Below are 17,592 nucleotides of genomic sequence, written 5' to 3' on the forward strand. Positions count from 1 at the left end.
AAGCTCCCAAGACATGCTTGAGACTTGGAGAAGCTCTGCCGAAGTGGATGGAGACAAGATGTCTTTTTCATCTTGCCACCTCACCTCCACCCCTCCCAAGGCCAAAGCCCCAAGTCCAAAGGAAGCTTACACCCGAGTGGTCCCCTCTCCCTATGGGGCCCATGGCCTAGCTAGATTACATTCTGTCTCTATGCTCGCAGCTCTGCACAGTGCCTGGCACATAGTGTGCACTCAAATATTTGTGGCCTGAAGGAGGTAAAGTTTGCAAGACCCATAGAAAGGTGTTTCTCTTTTGTCCTCAGCTAAGAGCACATTGGCAGAACCTCAAAGAGATGCCAGGGCCCAGGTGGCATGGGGCTGGGCCTGGGAAGCCGTGGGCAAATATTTGTCAAATGAACCCAAGGCCAAGAGCAGACGGAGTCAGTGTCTGACGAACTGACATTCACAGGCCTGGAACCAGCTGGACCCGGGGGGCAAAATCAAGGCAAGGAGGGCAGGGGCCCCTCCCCACACTGATCCCAGGCCTGGCGGGGGGGGACAGGGGAACAGGCGAGGCAGGGAGTGGGACTGCGCCATCATGTTTATTAGAAGGTTGGATTTTGGTGTGTGCTCTAGACAGATTACAGAATAAATACCTGCGCCTTGAGAACAGGAAGTCCACGATTCATACAAAGTGCTCACTACAGGAAGTTGCTGTGTCAAAATCCAGGCAAGGACCCAACTCCAGGCAGCCCCTCCTCCCTGGTGACCTCAACAAGGGCTGTGCTATTTTTTTTATTTTATTATTTCTTTTATTTCTCTTTATTATTATTAATATTATTATTATTTGCTTTTAATGTGGTCACTATCATTGGCAAAGTTCCTTTTCCCCTTTCCTGGACATAGGGTTCCTGTCTTTAAAAGATTCCACTCTGAGGCTGAAGGTGCCAAAAGCTGCTTGAGAAGTGGCCTTTGAACTCCGTCTGGGAAGATGGTGAGGAGCAGGAAGCAGGAGAAATCATTCTTGGTTTAAAAAAATAAAAAACAAAAACAAAAGTCCCACAATCTAAAGGTCATTCCTTACTCCATCAGTCATCAAACTGCCCGAAAGGAAAACAAGAGGAGAAACAAACGTGGGCGTTCCTCCCGGGCAGAGTAAGAAGGGTGGGACCCCCAAACTTTCAGGGAAGCTAAGGCTCCTTCCAGCCACGGGGGTGTGAAGGGGAAGGAGTAGAGGAAAAAAAGGAGAGACAGAAGAGAGCTCAGCGCCTTGACACAGACACTTTCCCATCTCCAGGGCCACCTGCGGTCCCAGCCCAGGCCAGCTCCCACTGTCACCTCTGCGTCCAGGAGATTCATAATAAAAAAAAAATCAGAAACAAAGCCAAAACCAAAACCAAATCCAAAAGGAAAAGACCTGGGGCAATGGAATGAGGAAGAGGGGAGGCGAGGAAGGTAGAAGGGCAGGTCTCTGGATGCATAACTCCCGAGCCCGGGGGCTGGGGAGAAGATTCCCCAGCGCCCCGCCGCCTGCGTGGCGTTAGCTCGTCACGTAGTGTTTGGTGGACGGCTGCCCATACACCCTGTAGAAATCCTGGTGGCCGGGCTGCTGGGAGGCGTCAAGCCAGTCTCTGACCGCCAGGCTGGGAAGGGACTGGGGGACGGAGGGTGTGGGCGGGAGCGGGTGTGAGTACTCCTGTGAGGGCACTGTCCAGGGAAAGTGGCCGGAGCGGGGGTAGGGCTGGTGGCCGCCATGGTTGGCCACGGAAGAACAGTAACAGTTGTCCACAGAACAGACGAGAATCTTGCGACCGCCATACTGGGGGAGCATGGGCTGCTGGGCGGCGGAGCCATTGGGATACTGCGATGGGGGGAACACGGGGCTTGAGTGCACTGGTTGGGCGCCGCCCGGCAGGGCCACCAAGTGCTGCGTGGAGCTGCAGGGCCCCAGGGGCTGCCCAGACTGGCCCTCACCGCTGGCTGTGCCCGCCGCCCCGTACTGGCCGCCCACAGGGCCCGACGACGTCTCTAGGAAACTGGCCTCTGGGAAGGCCGTTGAGTGCTTGCGCTTTTCCGCCCCAGAGCTGCTCATGCCACAAGGGTACAGGGGGACACTCTGCAGGAAGGGCACCGGCGTGCTGAAGGGGCCTGTGGAGAGTTGGGGCAAAAGTCGCCAAAGCTCCCGCCCCAAACAACCTAGGCCTCCTCTCCCTGGGTTGGACCTGGGAACCATTGACACTTAGAGGCTCAAGAATGTTACATCTCAGGCGATGCTTGCTCCTCTGCAATTAGGAGGTAGAGAAGACTTATATCCCCACTTTAAGTTGAACAAATGGAGGCTGGGGAGGTCATGTTGCTTATGCACTGTCCCACAGCTGCAAGTGGCAAAGCCAGGATATGAGGACAGGTCTCCCAGACTGGGCCACACTGCCTCTTGGAGGGAAGGCTCTGGCGCTGAACCCCTCCCCAAAGGGCCCTGTCTCCCTTCGGCGGAACACCCCACCCTCACCTTCTAGCATTTTCCGCAGCTGCTTCTCCTTCTTGGCCACCTCGTTCAGGAAGAGCTTGGAGTTCAGGTGGCCGATCTTAGGGGGGGAAAGGCTGCTGCCTGTGCAGGTCTGGGTCCTGGGGGCAGTGGACGGGGCATCTGCTGTGAGGAGGCATCACCGGTGAGCCCGCCCTACCTCCCCGCCATGGGCCTGGTCCCCCTGCCCTCCCTAGGATGTGCCCCCGGGAGGGCTGGGGCCATCAGCTCACCTGTCCATCAGGATTTTCACAGACTTGGTGTTCTGTTGGGGGAAAGAAAAGGGTCAAGTCAGTGTAAAAGGCAGCCCAGGGAGAGCCTGGGGAGAGGGGAAGACAAAAGCTGCCCCCCGAGAGTCTCCCCCAGGCCAGGTGGATCCTCTCATTCTGGACAGAAAGTGGCAGGGGTTGGGGTGGCCATTTGCAGAAGAAGAGCTAACATTTACTGAGCTCTTGCCACGTGACCCAGGCATTGTAAGTGCTTTCTGTGCATCTATAACTTCATCCAGATAGCTACCCAAGAAGAAGGGCTCTGCAGGCCCACACTGTTTTAGCTCAAGTCTTTGGGGCCAGATGTGTTTTGGAATTTGGAAATTTTTTTGATTTTAGAAGGAATATACAGTGCCTGTATCATGTATTACATATCATCCCCAGCAAGACACAACAATCTAATACATCAACATTTCTGCAGCAAAATGTTTGAATTTTCATACCAAGTGAGATAAAGACCACAAATTGCCTAACATCAGTTCAGGTCAATTTTTGCTGTTAAATCAGATGCCAACACTTGTTTCTGTTAGTTTTCAGAGATGTTTATAAATATGGAATTGTGGATAAAGAATAGTAGCCCTGTATCATCAACACTACTTTGCAGGTGAGGGAACAAGGTCTGGGATGTACCTATGACTTGCCCAAGGTCACAGTGCTAGAAAGAACAGGCAGGTGGATTTGAACCCATGCACGCTGGCTCCAAAGGCAAGGGCATGTGAGCTACAGGTCGGGGAAACTGCAGATCCCAATTTGGAAATGGCCCTCTGGGTGCCCACAGCCTGGTCCTGGGCCCAGCTCACCTTCATGAAGCTGACATCCTCCGTCTTATCAAAGAGCAGCTGCAGGGAGCCCAGTAGCTTCTTGGCCTCCTGCATGCGCTCCCCGAGGTGCAGCGCCTGCGCTGCGTTCTCACTGCAGAACTTTGCCTGGGCCTTGTCCAGGACCTCCACTGTCTGCCGCAGATCCTCGTCCAGCAGTTGGTGCAGTTTCTCGTACTGCAGCCGAACTTCCTCCTTCAGTTGGCTCACTTTCTCCTGTGAGTACAGGGGGTAGGAGTGGGCAGGCAGGTGAGCACTGGAGACCTTTGGTTTCCCCCTCTTACCCATCTCACATCCTAGAACCCCAAGTTACCAGGCTGCCCCAGGCTCCCAGGGGCAAGGTCTGACCTGCCAGTTCCCCACTGGTAGCACAGGGCTCTGGGCCAGCATCCCTTGGCACCAGTGGGTATCCACGGACAGTTCACTGAATGACTGATGGAGTGGTTCTGGCGTAGAGCCACACAATCAATCCTTAGTAAGGAACTCACCCAAAGCCCTGCACTCAAGCCACCCCCATCCCTCAGCATGGCCTTGGGCTTAGCTACCTCCACCAGGCGCTTGTCTGACTCGAGTTTGTACAGCTGGTCCTCAATGTCCTGCTCTCGCTCCTCCAGCCGGTCCTGCTGCTTCATGAGCATCTTCTGCAGGGACAGTTGGATGGGGGTGTCAGAGGGGCTGCGGCTCCAACCCTGACCCATGCTTCCCTCTGCACAACACATGCATCCTATGGATCCTTTGACCCGACGGCACCAAGCCTCTGCCACCCAGCCCCTCTGGGCCCCTCCAATCCCAGGGGCCTATTACCAGCTCTCCCCAGAATAGCTTCCCATGCATATTTATTTATTTATTATTTTTTTAGATGGAGTCTCATTCTGTTGCCCAGGCTGGAGTGCAGTGGTGCAATCTCGGCTCACTATAACATATGCCTCCCGGGTTCAAGTGATTCTCCTGCCTTAGCCTCCCGAGTAGCTGGGATTACAGGCATGCTCCACAACACCCACCTAATTTTTTTGTAGTTTTAGTAGAGACGGGGTTTCACCATGTTGGCCAGGCTCGTCTCAAACTAATGACCTCAAATGATCTGCCCGCCTTGGCCTCCCAAAGTGCAGGGATTATGGGTGTGAGCCACCACGCCCAGCCCCCATGCATAGTTAAACCCTGAGCTTTCTGAGGCAGGGCTACACCAACGTCTGTTCTAAGCACTTTTCCTGTACAGATTTATCTAATCATTCCAGTAATGTCATAATGATAAGTACTATCATTATTCTCATTTCACAGAAGAGGAAACTGAGGCCTAGAGAGGTTAAGTAATTTGTCCATAGTCATGCAGCTTGTAAATAGCAGAGCTTGGACAAGAACCCAGGTGATCTGGCAGCAGGGTCCACTCTTACCCAGTCTGTGCTGCCTCTCCCTGGGGAGCGTCATCTAAGAGATAAGTACCCTAAGATGCAGGGGGTCAAATTCCCTTCCAAAGCCACATGAGCCTCTGTCCCAGTCCAAAGATCTCACTTTATACTCGCCTCACATTAGGGGGCATCAAGCCTGCCACCCCCTCCCTTGTTCTTAAGACCAAGAGCTAGGACTCTGGAGTCCTGGCTAGCTCCCTCAGCTCCTCAGTGGGATCCAGGCAGAAAGGAGATTTGGGGTCTCCTAAGACCTGAGGCCAGGCTGCTGGAAGGTGCTGGACCAAGCTGCCCTTCTCAGCTCATAATCTCCTGTCCCCACAACCCCTTCCCTGCCAGCCACTTCATCTCTCCTGCCCTCCTCTCACCAGATATGCCTCTTCAGACAGGCTCTCTCCCCGGCTCAAAAACTCTCTGTGACTCCCTGCTATCAACTACTTTAGCATGGCAATGAAGACTCTTTTACATCCTGACTCTTCCAGCCGGCTGGGCTGGTATCCTGTCCCCAACACTCCGCACATGGAAACTCCCTGCAGCTCTAGGTACATTCTTCTGCAGCCCACAGTGCCTCCTCCCTCCCTTGTCTATCCTTCAAGGCCCAACTTAAGTCCCTACTCCTCTAGGAAACTTTCCATGACCCCCGCTCTGAGGCTGTGCAGGTCCCTCCCTGTCCTGGCTACGGGGTGGGGCTGTCCCATTCTGCCCTCCCTCTCAAGTTGTGCTGTCTAATATGGTAGCCACTAGTCATATGTAGCTATTTAAATCCAAGTTAACAAAAAATAAAAAATAAGGTCGGGCACTGTGGCTCATGCCTATAATCCCAGCACTTTGGGAGGCTGAGGCGGGCGGATCACCTGAGGTCAGGAGTTCGAGACCAGCTTGACTAACAGGGAGAAACCCAGTATCTACTAAAAATACAAAATCAGCTGGGCGAGGTGGTGCATGCCTGTAATCCCAACTACTCAGGAGGCTGAGGCAGAAGAACCCGAGAGGCGAAGGTTGCAGTGAGCCAAGATCACGCCATTGCACTCCAGCCTGGGCAACAAGAGTGAAAGTCTGTCTCAAAAAAAAAAAAAAAACAAAAGTTAAATATCAGTTCCTTATGCACCAGCCCCATTTCAAGTGCCCAGTACCTACGTATCACTAGTGTCAGATATTAAAGTTACAAAATGTTACCATCATGCAGAAGTTCTATTAGCACTATTCTGGAGTCTTCTAATTGCCTCACAAACCATGGTCTCATCTCCCTACAAGACAGGGCCCCTTAAGAACGGGGATTTGCTGCTGTCTTTCTCCACTTCCCTTCAGAGACCGGCCACACAAAGGCCTGGGCAGCTTGAGATGCATAACAAATTCACTCAATAAGCCCGCGGGTTCCACATACAAAATAAAATTCGCAAAGCAGCTCTGTGTAACCACAGACATTCACAGTAACTGTCATGCCGCAAGGAGTGGTTCTCTTCTTCCTCTGTGGGGGCCTCAGAGCAGCCCTCCAGTTCAACGTCATGACTCCCACCCCAGTCACACCCAGCTGGCCCCCCGAAGACAAGCTGCCATCAATCCCTTCCTCATCCCACCAGCCCATTTTATGTAGGGGCAAACCAAGGCCCACCAGAGACTTCAGCCAGACCCCATTTTGTGTTGGAGGCTACTCTGGAAATAACCAGAACCCTGGGGGCAGGAGGAAGTGTGAGGGTGAGGCTTTCACCTCATAAGCTGGGTGCAAGGGGCCCACACACAACTTAACCTTTCAGTGACCCAGGACAGGACTTCCAAAAGAACCAGACCTGGGAGACCTTGCTCTGCCCCCAGAAACACCAAGAGGCACAGGAATCTGCTGCCAGCCCAAGGGGTCAGAGCCCGACAGCACACACAGCATGGGCGGGCAGGCGCAGGGGTGCCCGGTACAAAGCTGCACATGCACATAAGAATACCTTGCCACCTGGGCCCCGAGCCCGCCTCAGGTATGCTGGCGGGCACAGCCACAGGTGCAAACGCACTTGACCCAACCCCCACTCACAGGGAAGGTTGGACCTCCTTGGAGACCCCAGACAATGGCGAGAGGCCTGGCACGATGGTGAGGAGGCCAGGACACTCCAGGAACATCAGGCCTGCTGACCTCCCCTGGAACAATTGGCCCTCAAATTCTTGCCTGCTGGCTGCCCCATGCCTACCCTCAGGAGGTCAAGGTCCCCCTCAGGTACTCCTCAGAGTTCAGGTCACTCCCTCCATCCAGTGCTCAGGACATCTGAAAGGCCCTGCTGGCTCCACACATCTCTCACCACGGGCTTCCTGAATGGCTGCTTCTCCACGACCAAACCCACCAGGAGCTGGTTCAGGGCAGACCCAAGTGAGTCCCAGGGGAAGGGTAGGAAAGAGGCAGCTCCAAGGTCCCAGCGCAGCTTAAGGACAGGAACAGAGCTGTCCACAACCACCCCGCAGGCTGGTGGGTGCCCCTTTGCCCCATCCCTTGCCGATGCCCAGGGAGTGACCCCTCAGGGCACAGCAGAGGGATGGCCTTCCTATCCAGTCCTGGGGGGGTGGGGCTCAGCCCCTTCCCTCTTCTTCCAGGCTTTCCTCAGTTTTCCCTGGCAGCACTTCTACCCTGGGAGCCAGCAGAGTCTTCCCAAGCTTCTCTGTCCCAGGCACTCTGGGTGGGACACCAGCCCAGGCCACACAGAGGCATGGATGGCCACAGTCCCTAGCAGGTGGGAGGGTTTCATTTCCCCCTCCTGCTGCAGAGGCCACTGGGCTCCTGTCTCTGCTGCAGGGGTTGGAGTGAGAGCAGGAAGGGGAAGGAGGCTGGCCAGGGGGTGCCAGTCAGGGAGGAGTTGGGGGGTTGCACTGGCCTGGCCTGCTCTCCCTCGGGGCCAGTTCCTGCTACAGACAGCGCCTTGGAGAACCGTGGGAGCTGCTGCCGCCTCAAGCCTGGGAAATTGGAAGGAAGATGGGAAATACCCGCCTGCTGTCCCCTTCACGACCCCACCCCAGTTCACCAAATGAGCAAATCAGGTTGCCAGGACACTGGAAGATGCTGGAAGACAGGGAGCAGAGGAAGCAAGACCCGGACCCTCCACCACCAGCAGCCTCCTTTCCATCCCAACCCCCACCTGCCTCCCCAGGAAATGGCTAAGAGCCAAGGCCCCATTTCCCACCTGAGAAAAACCCATAGCTGAGATCGGACCGGATTTCCCAGCTCAGTTCAGAGCAAGTACTCTCCGCGCAGGCAGATGGGGCTGGGGGCACCTTACACAGGCCACCGCCCCCCCCACCCCCCCACCCCCTACCCCCCAGGGTGCGTGGCCTGGACTGCGCACACTGGAGCATGCAGGAACAGAGCAGAGCAGAGTGGAACGCGGCCTGGGCTAGAAGCTCTGGAGGCCCCAGGCCTCCAGGGAGACAGGGACTAGGTGGGGCCCAGGGAGGACCTTCACACCCCCAGCCCTGCCTATCGGGCCTCAGGCCTTCGGTGATCTGCCCGGAGCCTGTGAGGACAAAAGCATGAAGAATCAGGAGCCACCATTCCCACCCTCCACCCCCTGGGCCACCATTCCTCAGCTTTACCATTGCTCCCTCTGACTCCCCTCCCGGCCTGGAGCAGGGAACCCTGAGTCCCTACAGTCCTGCCCCAGGAAAGCCTCATGTCCCTCTGGAGCATGACTGGCCACGCCAGCTGCCATTTTTGATGCCAGACTAGATTGGGCAGACGGGAGAGGCTTGGGGACTCTGGGCTGTATAAAAGTTAATAAATAATAATAATAAAACCCTCAAGTCAACCTTGAAGAGAAACAAGGTCAGGAGGAAACAGGGCCCCAGGGACTGGGAAAGAGGCAGTCTCTAGGTTTTCAGACAAGACCAGCGCTGGCTCCAGAAGCCCCTGTGGTAGTGGGAGAGGCAGAGCAGGGAGGGGCAAGAAGAGGGGGCTGGGCAGCCTCTTCCTGCTCAGGTCCCTGCCCGGTGACTCTCCGGCCAGCTCCAGCTCTGGCTCCAGCCCCCTCCTCAGAGCCACCCCATCCTAACCCTCCCCTACTCCTCCCCGTGGTCCCTGTCCCCATCTCTCCCTGGGTCTCTGGGCCCATAGCACTCTCCCCTTTCCTCAGAAAAGCTTCTGCCTGCCCTAAACCCCCTTTCCATGCCTCAAGCCTCTGCCTTGGGCTATCATGTGAACCCCAGGCTGGGGAAACCACAGGCCACAGAGGGAAGGAGCTCCAGGACAGGCGCCAGGGCAAGGAGAGAGGGAGCACCTCAGATGCGAGCCCGGCAGACCCCAGAGAGGGCTTCCCAGCTGCAGAGTGGAATTAGCTTTTGCCATGCAGAGAGCAGCACTCTGGGGCAGCAGAACAAAGAGGCGAGAGAGAAAGCCCCCCTTTGTCTGGCTTTGAATGCCAGGCCAGCCGGGAAGGAAGGCTTTCCCAGAGCCAGGGAGGAGGCCAGCCAGGCCAGCCTGCTCTGCCCGGGGCAGGGGCCCAAGCCGGGCTTGCTCCGCCTTGCCAGACTGTGCCCAATACAATAGCACAGGACCCATTCGGCTCCTACCTCCAATACCCGCCACAGGCTCACTCCAAGGGGAAGCCCATCTTTCCCTCCTTTCCCCGACACCCCCACCACAGGGGGATGTCCCAGGACCCCTGACAAACTCACAGCCACCAAGCAAGGATCACCTGAGCAGGCACTCACACAGCAGCACAGTAGTGCTGCCAACTGTCAGGAAGGCACACTCAACTTCAACTCACAGGCACTCAGCAGGCCTGGTAGGCAGACACGGCCGCGCAACTAGGGACTGAAGTCAGGCACGCTGCGCCTTCTCAGAGACACCCATGCGAGATGCAAAAAAAATCAGTCACATCCAAGATACACGACCCAGATATGCTGGCTACACATGCACACACACACACCTGCAGACAGACACGGACGTGCGGCCACCCAGGGCTGCAGGAGTCAGAGTAATCAATATTGTGTGCATGACAGGTGCCCGGCCGTGTCAGCAGGATCCTGGGATGGGGGTGGGCAGCTGGGCCTCTGCCTGAGGCTCCGTTTCAGGGGCAACGGAGGAAGGCCAAGCCAGGGCCTCCTTCCACGAAGACTCGGGGTGGCCAGAGAAGGGGCCACATGATCCTCACACCACACACACACGTGCATGCACACAAACACACACACTCCTGCAGGAGTATGGTCTGCTGTGGGGAGATGGAGCAGAGAGGTCTGCACTGCTGGAGTCAGGCTGCAGCCCCAGCCTCAGCACCAGCCCCAGTAGAGCCAGCATTCACTCTCACTGCGCACTCAGAGACAGACAAATGGAGAGGAAACCCAGGATTCCCTCCGGGGTCTCAGGGTGACCCCTCCAGCCACCGGCAATGTGCACAGGATCTCCTCACTCCAAGCAGGGGCAGATCCCACACTGGCCCAAGCAGTGGGATCTCCTCCCCCAGAGAATACCTCTTCTTGACTCTGAACCTCTGAGAATGCAAGGAACAGAGTCCTAGCAACATGTTCAGCCTTGCTGTGGGACGCCAGGGATGATGCAGAAACACAACTGTAACTGCACAAGACTCAAGCAGATATACCTGCATAGACACACACGCACCACATACCTGCAGGCCCCTCACACATGCAACCGGGCCTGCACTTGGGTCTTCTTTCCATGTCGTGGGGGGTCATGAGATAAGGACACCCTCCCCAGCTCCCACCAGTCCCTCATTGCTTTAGATGAACTCCTGAACCTGGGGGCCAGGAGGGGTCTGATCACTCAGGACTGCCAGGCCTGAGCCCACCTGGATGTCCAAATCTTGGGCCCTTAGCTTCCCCACAACCTCATGGGAGAGCACATTTAGGATCTAGGCACATCCTAGAGAATGGTCTCGGGACCATCCAGTGAGTATTCAGGACTCAAGGCAATGTGGCCGACACACTGGCTTCCCAAGGGAAGATTAGGGCAACAACCTGCTTGGGCCTGATTCTGAGAGTCCCCCTTGTAGCCCCCCAGGATGGATGGAGGCCCTGCTCGCCCTCCTGCTGGGTCCCTGCTCTAAGGCATGGCCCATGTACACCTGTGGATGCTGTGAGTATGTGATGGTGAGGCCACCAGGGAGGGATTAATCTGGGTTTCCTATTTCTAGCCAATTGACAGGCATGTCAGCAATCCCCCTGGGAGGGCAGAAAAGGATGCACAAGAAGCAGAGCCTAGATTTTAACGCAAATGCCAGGTCTCTGTGCTTCTGTTGCTGTATCCTGGGGAATTCTGTGGCCCTCGCCCACAATACCAGCAAAGGCCCTTTAAGGCAGACTCCCTCCAGCAAGCGAAAAGGGGCCAAGGAAAAGAGCTCCACCCACTGCCCCTGTTTGGCCTACAGACAGTGCAGAGGGTTCTTCCATTCAGGTTCCTATGGCTCACCCCCTCCTCTCCCTCCTGGGAGGGCAGGCAGGGCCCCTATTCCTCCACATTCAATAAGTCAAACTCACACTTGAGTGACACTGGGCTACTGAAGGGTTTCCAACCCCAGTGGCCTGGGGCACCAGAAAGAATCAGGGGCCTCCGGAGGAGGAACCTGGAGAAGGATGGGGCTCAGGCTGCCACTGCAGGGCACAGCTGCTGAACGGTACAGAATTGCACATCTGGCCCTGATGCAACCCACTACTTCTGAGCCTGCCCACACCAGGCACAAGAAAGCACGCGCACGCACACGCACGTACGCACACCCTGCGGAGTTGTGGACAAAGTTCAGTGCCTGCTTCCATCCAATCCACGAGTCTGGAGATGAGGGGCCTACTGGGGGGCACCCCAGGGAATACTCTGCACACACATGCCACCCACCCACCCCTGCCTGCGCCCCAAACTGTAGAGATGGGAGACAGGTGCATTGGAGGGCGAAGCACACAGTCTCAAAGACACTCAAAAACACAGACACCTAAAGCTATCCTCCTACACCAAGTCAGGTATAATTATGTTTTCTCCCCCATCCCAATTAAAGACATCCCTAGCACTCAGACCAGCTACAGCAGCACTGTGGGTGTGAGCAGGCATCTGCACATCGCCCAGGTTACTGCCCCTCCCCTGTTCCTTTCAGCCACATCTCCTTTCCCCTCCTCTCATTTTCCACTGCCAATCCCAGGACAGAACTGGACAGCCCTCCTTTCTCCTGCCTCTGCACTTTTCCCGGCCTCCTCCCCCAGCCCTTCCATCTTTATTAATAGCAGCAGCTTCCCAATACTGGGGAAAGTGTGGGCTGTGCCTGCCCTGAACTGGGGTGGAGGACACAGCCGGTGGAGGACACCCTTCCTTTAAGAAACCAGAGGCCTATCCTGGCACACAAACCCAGGGCTAGTCCATCCGATTGGAAACTAATTATACAGTAAATCGTATTTGCTGTCCCTGCCCCAGCCTGTGGTGGCCCTCCTGCCTTTTGTTGGTTGTATGTGTATGTTTTTTAATTGCTAAACAGTGACTCATTCTGACTGGTCCCCCCACACAGGAAACAGCCCCATCTCCAATCATGCCCTGAACAGAGCTTCCTCATACCCAGCCTCCCCACTGGCCTCCACTAACCTCCAGGGATCCCCACCCAGAGACACTCCCAGTCCCACCAGAGCGCAGCCTAGCCCCCAGATATCACACCCAGGCCCCAGGCCCCAGGTCCCAGGCCCCAAGGTGGGGCTTCAGAGAGGACTCCTCGTGTCAGACCAACCCCTTCCTTTCGGTATGACTCAACCCTGAAAGCCAGAGGACTGGGGAGGGACCTAGGAGGAGCCCCCTCCACTGAAGGGGACGGAAGTATTGCCTCAGTCGGGCTCCAAAACTAGGCCCAGAGGCCTGAGCGGGGAGGCGGTTTGACATTGGCCGCGGCCGCAGGGTGTATACAATGGGAGGGGACGCGGTTCTGTAATCACCCAGCCGGCAGCCCAGGGGAGCCAGCTGCCTGAAACCAGATTTCAAGGCGGCTCAACCTTAAACCCACAGGATTCTTTTTCCGTCTTCCACTTCCCCTCCCCAATTGTGGGAGGGCAGCGAGAGGGTTGGGCTAGGCGAGAGGGCCAGGATGATGAAGACACATACTTGAAGGTTTGTTCATGCGGCCCGTGCGACACACAGGCAAGGGCAGCGATTCTCACACAGGGAGAGCCGGCTCTCGGGAGGAATCCAAATAGCGGAGCCGCTGTCCGGGCCTCGCTGGCTGCCCAGGCCCTGTCCAGAGAGATGGCCGGAGTTCTGCTCTCCCTCCGGAGGCTCCCCCCACCCCCCCAACGTGTTTCCAATAGCGCTGAAAACTAACATGGCTGCTTTTGTTTACTTCCTCATTGGTATGCCAGCATCATGGATCATGTCAGCCACAGCAGCGGCACCGGGACACTCATTACATAAACAGCAGCTGGAGAGGCAGGACCGGGGTCACTGCCTCGGTGACTTCCCGTAGGGCCTACAGCAACAAGGCTGGGGGAGGGAGCTGCGCACCACAGAAAAGCAACACCCAGACTCTACCCCTGACGGTCCCACACCCCAATCCCATAAAGCACTCAGAAGACGGACCCTGTGCGCACAGGTGCGAGAATGTACCAAGTAGCGACCCGGGGCCCTTCTACCCAGGACCCCTGTCCCCAAACTTTCAGAGAAGAGTTTGGCCAGGGGTTACTGGCCTGATGTCACAAGAGTCAGCCTGTCGGGATGGGTGGTCCCCGGGAGGGAGGGAGGGAGGGAGGAAGGAAGGGACTGTGTGTGTCTGTGTGTGTGCGCGCGCGCGCGCGCGTGTAGGGTACTTGCCCGGATTTCATTCCTTCGGATCTCCACGTCGCACACCGAGTGTCCCTGATGCGCGCCGCTGTAGTAGCAGCAGTACTGGCACACGGCCACCTGCTCGGCCTCGCAGTGGTAGAGGCGGTAGGCGTTGTGCTGCGGGCAGCTCCAGGCCCGCACGTCGTCCGCCTCCACCAGGAGGTGCCCGCGGGCGGTGGAGGGCTGCTGCAGGTGCGTCTGCACGTGGGACTGGCAGCAGGGCGCCTCGCAGCGCAGGCAGACCTTCTGGGCGGGCAGCGGGGGGCCGCGGCGGCAGAACACGCAGTGCAGCGCCGCCGGCGGCTTCTCCACGTGCAGGGCGTTGAACTTCTCCACGATGTTGGTGAGCTTCAGGTTCTTCTCCAGGCCCGGCTTCTGGTTGTAGGCCTGGTTGCACTCTGGGCAGCGCACGAGGCCGCTGTCCTTAGCCCACGCCTCGCCGATGCAGCCCCGGCAGAAGTTGTGTTTGCACGGCAGCTGCACTGGTTCCACGAAGACGTGCAGGCAGATGGGGCAGATGAGCTCCTCCTCGAAGCAGTTCTTCCAATTCTCCGCCATGGCGGCCGCGGGCAGGGGGGCCGGGGCAGGCCTCCCCGACTCCCCAGCCCCGGGGGTCCGTCCGGAGCCGCTGTAGGCCCACCGAGCCCCGAGCTCCGGCCCCAGCTGGCCCCGACGGTCGCTCAGTCAGCAGCGCCTTCCGCGTGCCCGCCCCCCGGAGGAGGGAGCCGCGGTCCTCACGCCGCGCGCGCAGCCGGCTGCGTCTCCTCCTCCTCCCGAGCGCCTAGCGGGAGGCGGCGGACTGCGCCAGGGCCGCGGCCGGGGCTCCAGCCCTGGAGGGGAGCTCCGGAGTCCAAATTCCATATAAGAGGCCGCCTCCCCGTCGGCGCGGCTAGGGCAGTGGCGGCCCGCGGCCTGCGCTCGGCCCCGCGGCTGACATTGGGGCGCGCCCCGCAGTAGACGGAGCCTGGGAGCAGCACACTTCCTCCGGCGGCGGCAGCAGCGGCGGCTCCTGCCTGGCTCGTCGGCGCCGCGCCTCCCTCGCGAGGGCCGGGGTCTGGGGTCCGCGGGGCCAGGAGGCGAGGGTGGCCGCGCCGAGGGCTGCTAGATCCGGACGGGGCGGGAGGGGCGGGAGGGGCGGGCCGGCGGTCCCTGGGCCACGGTGCGGGCGTCCCCCGGCTGGCTGGCCGGGCGCGGGCTGCCGGGCGCGGGCGGGCCGACTCCGGGGCGCTGCGTGCGCGCAGGGGCAGTCATTCAGATGAAATTCCAGTCCCCGGCCAGAGACACCAGCCCGCCTCTGCCTTCCTCCTCCCTTCACAAATAGAAACGGAAGGGGGAGGGAGAGAAGTGGAAAAAAAGGCAACCGGCGAGGGAGGGAGGGAGAAGCCCCGGTGGCGCTCCGGCCTGACCCCCGGGCGGCTACTTCTGCGCTCCCCCGAGGCCCGGAGCCCCCGCCGCGGAGAGACCCCGCGCGCCCGTCTCCGCGCTGGGCGGGCGCCCGGGCTCTGCTGAGGAAAACAAGGATTGATCAAACTAGAAAGGAATTTTTCTCAACTGCTAATGAACAGGAGGCTCGGCTCCCGGCCCTCCCCTCCCCTCCCCCGGCCCTCCCCCTTCGCCCCCACCGGCCCCCTCCCCCCCACTTTCTTTTCTTCTCGGCCTCTGCTCGGGCCTGGAAGGCTCGGGGCTGCGGTCGGAGCCAGCCTGCGGCGGCGGGGCCAGGCCGAGCCACCTCCCTCAGCGCCCAGCCATCTTGGGCTCCGCGGCGGCGGCCGGGGTCTGGGCGCACTCGCTGAGGGGCCCGCGGCGTCCTCTAGCTCCTTTTTCTTTTTTTTTTGGTGAGATTTTTTTTTTCCACGGGGAGGGCTGTCGGCCTCCAACAAATTAGGAGAGAGAGAGGGGAGAAAACGCGAAGTCCCGATTTCTCTCCACCTCTGCTCCACCCACCCCGGTCCTGTCCAAAAAATAAAAAAAAGATGAGAATTGGAAGAAGTCGGCAGAAGGGCGACCGCCCGCGGTCCCCGGCTGCTGCCCAGGCGACGCGTCCGGGGCGAGCCCGCGCCCGTTGCTCGGTCCGAGGTCCGTCTGTCTGCCCGCGGCCTCTCAAGAGAGGGGAGGGCGCTTCGGGCAAGGTCTCCGCAGCGGCTGTAGCCTCAGAGCTTTATCCTCAGATCAAAAAAGAAAAAAGAGGAAGAAAAAAATCCCAACCCCAACACTCTCATCACAGCCACCTTCAGCCATCTTGCGCTTATTATTATTATTTCAGGAATAATCTGTTTAATAAAAATACCTGCGTATCCAGCCCCTCCCCCGCGTCCTGGGGTCCCCGCCCCCTTTTAATAATAATCTCGATAATAAAAACGATCGGCTGGCCGGGCAGTCCGCGGCGGCCCTTTCCTGCCTCGACTTGCTCAGGCCCGGCTCTCCCCACGGGAAGGGGCGCCGCGGGGTGGGGGTGCGTCCCCGTCGCCCGCGCCAGGAGGAAAGGGCGCCCTCGCCGCCGCCGCCGAGAGGAAGGCGGACGGCAGAGAAGCCGCGGCCCGCGGGACCAGCTGGAGGGGCACTCGGGGGTCCCGGCGCCCCCGCCACGGCCCGGCCTGGGAGTCCGCAGCCGGCCGTATACAATGGGTTCGGAGCAGAGCGGGGCAGGCAGGGTGGGGAAGCGAGAGAGCTGGGGGCTGCAGCGAGCCGAGCTCCCGGGCTGGGGCGGAAGGAGACGGGTGGGGGGGGGGGGGGTGCCCCTACATCAAGACCAGTCCCGCTACTCGGGAAGGGGGCGGAGAGTCGCGGCGGGGGGGCGAGGATTAAGCGGCAGGCAGCGCCTTTAATCAGCACCCGCAGGTTCTGCCCACCCGGCACTGGCTAAAGAAACGGGCGCGGGGCCGGGGGAGAGGCGGGGCGTGCTTTCCGGAAGTGCTGTTACAGCTGCCGGGCGCCTGGCTCCTCCCCCTTTCCCTGTCGCCTTGGGGGCTGTTCCGGAGACTGCTCCTGCTATTGGTCCACAAGCTGAGGCTCCACCTCTCTAAGGCGGGGCAGACCCGAGAGTCTCACGTGACTCTCACAAACTTCGGTACTTTAAACATTGGGATGGGAGGGGATTTTCCGCGCTTGTTAAAAAAGCCATAGCCGGGCGAGGTGGCTCACGCCTGTAATTCCAGCACTTTGGGAGGCCGAGACGGGCGGATCACGAGGTCAGGAGATCGAGATCATCCTAGCTAACGCGGTGAAACCCCATCTACACTAAAAATACAAAAAAATTAGCCTGGCGTGGTGGCGGGCGCCTGTAGTCCCAGCTACTCGGGAGGCTGAGGTAGGAGAATGGCGTGAACCCAGGAGGCGGAGCTGGCAGTGAGCTGACATCGCACCACGCACTCCAGCCTGGGCGACAGAGCGAGACTCCGTCTCAAAAAACAACAACAACAAAAAAAGCGATAATGCCACGGCGTAGTGGGACCACCTCTTCCCGGGCCTGAAGTGAAGACTCCTGTAGCTCTTTACCCAGAGGGAAAGGAGCCTTTGTCGGTCTGCTCAGCAGTCCGGTGGAACTGAGTAGGGAAATGCAAAGGTTCAGTGTGGGGAGGTTTCCCGACGTCCTTAATACTTTTACCTTCATCCCCGTCGCTTTAAACTACCTAGCAAGATAGGCATTTATTCCTCTATTAATAAGGAAACCATGGCTTAAAGCACTGCAGAAATCTGCCAAGGCCAATGGTCAGTCAATAAATCTTTAACAAAAGATTTTTCTAGGCCCTGGGAATTCCCTGAAAAACGTACAAAAAAATTTAATGTAAATATACGTAGAACAATTTTCGTGATAGAGAATAACAGGCTCACACAA

At 58.2% G+C, this 17,592-nt stretch overlaps 1 protein-coding gene across 2 annotated transcripts; it reads right to left on the minus strand.

Moving 5' to 3' along the window:
- Positions 1-562: 562 nt before the first annotated feature.
- Positions 563-14,516, minus strand: TRIM8 (tripartite motif containing 8). Of its 2 annotated transcripts, XM_023206516.1 has the most exons (7): positions 13,746-14,516; positions 4,136-4,231; positions 3,573-3,806; positions 2,737-2,768; positions 2,489-2,604; positions 1,954-2,127; positions 563-1,840 (listed from the first exon to the last, which is right to left on the minus strand). In XM_023206516.1, the coding sequence occupies exons 1-7, from the start codon at positions 14,313-14,315 to the stop codon at positions 1,599-1,601; spliced, it is 1,464 nt and encodes a 487-aa protein (XP_023062284.1). In that variant the 5' UTR covers positions 14,316-14,516; the 3' UTR covers positions 563-1,598. The 2 variants fall into 2 exon arrangements, with proteins under 2 accessions (XP_023062284.1, XP_023062283.1); XM_023206515.1 differs by having other exon boundaries at positions 563-2,127.
- Positions 14,517-17,592: the final 3,076 nt, after the last annotated feature.

This window comes from Piliocolobus tephrosceles, chromosome 9 (genome assembly GCF_002776525.5).
Source record: "Piliocolobus tephrosceles isolate RC106 chromosome 9, ASM277652v3, whole genome shotgun sequence".
Classification (NCBI taxonomy): Eukaryota; Metazoa; Chordata; class Mammalia; order Primates; family Cercopithecidae; genus Piliocolobus; species Piliocolobus tephrosceles.

Excerpts from the sequence above, each read along its gene's own strand:
- TRIM8 (XM_023206515.1), bottom strand. The coding sequence starts at position 14,315 with ATGGCGGAGAATTGGAAGAACTGCTTCGAGGAGGAGCTCATCTGCCCC. Across the intron at positions 2,769-3,572 it reads AGGATGTCAGCTTCATGAAG|AACACCAAGTCTGTGAAAAT; the intron begins GTGAGCTGGGCC and ends TTCCCCCAACAG. Across the intron at positions 2,605-2,736 it reads GTGAAAATCCTGATGGACAG|GACCCAGACCTGCACAGGCA; the intron begins GTGAGCTGATGG and ends CACTGCCCCCAG.